This window comes from Colobus angolensis, unplaced genomic scaffold, assembly GCF_000951035.1.
Source record: "Colobus angolensis palliatus isolate OR3802 unplaced genomic scaffold, Cang.pa_1.0 Scaffold204, whole genome shotgun sequence".
In the NCBI taxonomy this organism is placed as follows: Eukaryota; Metazoa; Chordata; class Mammalia; order Primates; family Cercopithecidae; genus Colobus; species Colobus angolensis.
The window spans coordinates 4,656,889-4,659,604 of NW_012115200.1; the positions used below are offsets into that span (position 1 = coordinate 4,656,889).

General features: G+C 56.1%; 1 protein-coding gene across 1 annotated transcript in view; it reads left to right on the forward strand.

Annotated features, from left to right (window-relative positions):
• The first annotated feature begins 6 nt into the window (after positions 1-6).
• MTG1 (mitochondrial ribosome-associated GTPase 1) overlaps positions 7-2,716 on the forward strand; it is a 22,345-nt gene continuing 19,635 nt past the window's right edge. The window contains exons 1-3 of the mRNA XM_011941982.1: positions 7-93; positions 1,501-1,565; positions 1,952-2,056. Of these exons, the coding sequence (XP_011797372.1) occupies positions 84-93; positions 1,501-1,565; positions 1,952-2,056 (180 nt within the window). The 5' untranslated portion in view covers positions 7-83. The remainder of the gene's footprint in view (positions 94-1,500; positions 1,566-1,951; positions 2,057-2,716) is intronic.

The window sequence follows — 2,716 nt, forward strand, 5'->3', positions numbered from 1 at the left end:
CGCTGTGCAGCGCCGCCCAGGCCGCCTGGCGGGAGAACTTCCTACTGCGCGGTCGCGACGTGGCGCGCTGGTTCCCGGGCCACATGGCCAAGGGTGAGGCACGGCGGGGAGGGGCGAGGTCATGCCCACGGCCGCGGCGCCTGTGCTACCCTCCTACCCCCGTTTCGGCCGTCGCCTGTCTCTCCCGGTCGTGCTGGGCGGGGGCGGGCCCCCCCCCTTCCTCCCTCGTCTCCCTCCTTCCCCGGTCTCACCCGCTCCCGGAGCTGCCGAGACGCCTTCTCCTGCGCAGCTGCGGGAGAGGCCAGTTCCCGCGAGTGTCCCCGCAACGCAGCCGCGAGCCCGGGGCCTGCTTGACCTCCGACCTCTGGCCCGACGCCCCGTCCTCTGTTCCCAGCAAGTGCCTTCTGCCCCTTTAATCCCCAGAAGCCTCTGTTTCCACATGTTCTTGACAAGATAGACTTCTGAGTCTTTTGGGGACTAAATGAAACAGTGGGCATGAAGGGACCTGTTCAGCTTTAACTCATGTATTGAGTGGTTTTCCTGCTTAAACGTCTTTGGTGATTTCTTGCTGTTTGTCACAATTCAGCCCCAAGAAGACCGCTGGGGCCGGCCCAGCTCCTCTGGGTGTTGTGATGACCACCCCGCCGCGGCTCTGCGTGCACTGGGGGCCGAGCGGGAAGAAGGGTCCGTGTGGGTGTCTGAGGCTGTGTCCTCGGTCTTTGGACAACACTGGAGGGGAAGGAAGCTGGAAGCTTTGTTATCTCGGTTGTGTGTGGTGTGCCTGGTGAGGGGACTGTGGTCATCTTTCCTACAAGGTGGCAGGGGCCTGATGAGCCAGTGCTACTCTGTTTTATAGCCCAGATTAAGACCCATGGAAATGGAAAGGCCCGGCGCGGTGCCTCACGCCAGTAATCCCAGTACTTTGGGAGGCCGAGGCGGGCGGATCACGAGGTCAGGAGATCGAGACCAGCCTGGCCAGCATGGTGAAACCGCATCTCTACTAAGAATACAAAAAACTGGGCGGGGTGGCGCGTGCCTGTAATCCCAGCTACTTGGGAGGCTGAAGCAGGAGAATTGCTTGAGCCTGGCAGGCGGAGGTTGCAGTGAGCCCTGATCGCGCCACTGCCCTCCAGCCTGGGTGACAGAGCGAGACTCCATCTCAACAAAAAAAACAAAAAACAAAAAAAAACACACAAAACCCCATGGCAGTTAAATATTCCACCCAGAGTCAGCCATGAGTCAGGTGGTGAAGACCGCATCTGGCTTTTGACACATGGCCCACCCTCTGGCGGGGCGCCTCCCCGTCTCCCATTCCAAGGGTGTAGAACTTGGAGGAGGCGCTCAGTGGATGTTATCTGTTACTGTTACTTAGTACGCTTCACTCAGATGTAGACTTTGTAGGTTATTTATGGTGGCGTGTCATACTGGATGGTTCAGCTTGAATCGATTACTCTAGAAAGGTTGTGAGCTCCTTCGCTGAGGCGTCCTTCTGTTTTCCAGGGCTGAAGAAGATGAAGAGCAGCCTGAAGCTGGTGGACTGTATCATTGAGGTCCATGATGCCCGGATATCCTTTCACAGAGCAGGGGAGGCCCCTCTGCCTGAAGTCATATTACATGTTAGAATTATCTGGGGAGGCTTTTAAAAATGTGAATTGCTGGGCCCCTTTCCAGACCGGTCAGTCAGAATCTGTGGTGTGGGGTCCAGACTGCGTTTCTTTGAAACTTCCTTTTAATACATGTGTCTGGGTCACTCAAGCCTGACAGTAGGCTGCAGCGGTGGAATTCTCTAGGTAGGCTTTGAAACCCCCGTTTAAATGTTCTGCCAGCTGCGGCTTTCCTCCTGTACTTGAGGAATGAATTGGCAAGATGTGATGACTCGTTCACTGATGACAAGAAAAAAAGTTGGTTGGCTGGGAAAGCTTTGGTGGAATTTTTACCTTAATTTTGCCACATCCCACTTTCAGGCCGCAACCCTCTGTTTCAGGAAACCCTTGGGCTTAAGCCTCACTTGCTGGTCCTCAACAAGATGGACTTGGCGGATCTTACAGAGCAGCAGGTAAAGGCCTTTCTCTCAGATGCCTTCAGCAGTGTGGCTGTGTTTTCCCTAGGTCGGTTGTTGTAACAGAAGAGTTGCTGGACACACACTCTTGTCAGTTTGCCCAGGCAGGCTCTGCTTTAGAAACAGCCCTTTGCTTTGTAGAAGCGTGCCAGCATCGTTTCTTATATAGCTTGCCTCCCTCTAACGTGCGGCTCGTGATCCGGACACCCAGTGAGCACGTCTCCTGTGGGAAGTGGCCAGGCTGTGCTGCCAGAGCCCGAGTGGTGGCCGCGGTGGCGCTCTGGATCTTTCCTTGCTGATGGGGTCTCTGTGTCTCACGTGGTGGCTGCCTGTGAGCACCTGACATGTGTCTACTGCCACATGTGACTTTCACATTTTGCTTAATTAGTTTTAGTGGGCACCTGCGGCCGTTCTGGTCTGAAGTCTTCTGTGGTGGCTGTGGTGCCCCCAGGTCTGAGGTCTTCTATGGTGGCTGTGGTGCCCCCGGTGTCCGGTTTGCCGCTTCGAACCAAGGGCTTGTCCACCAGCCAGCTCGTGCACACCTTGGGATTTCAGAAGCAGAGAGCGCTGCTGGGAGGCCCAAAGGAGCTAAAGGATTTCTCCAAAGCAAAGAGCAGAGTCAGGGGTGCAGGTGACCCTGGGCAAGGTGTGTGGAGG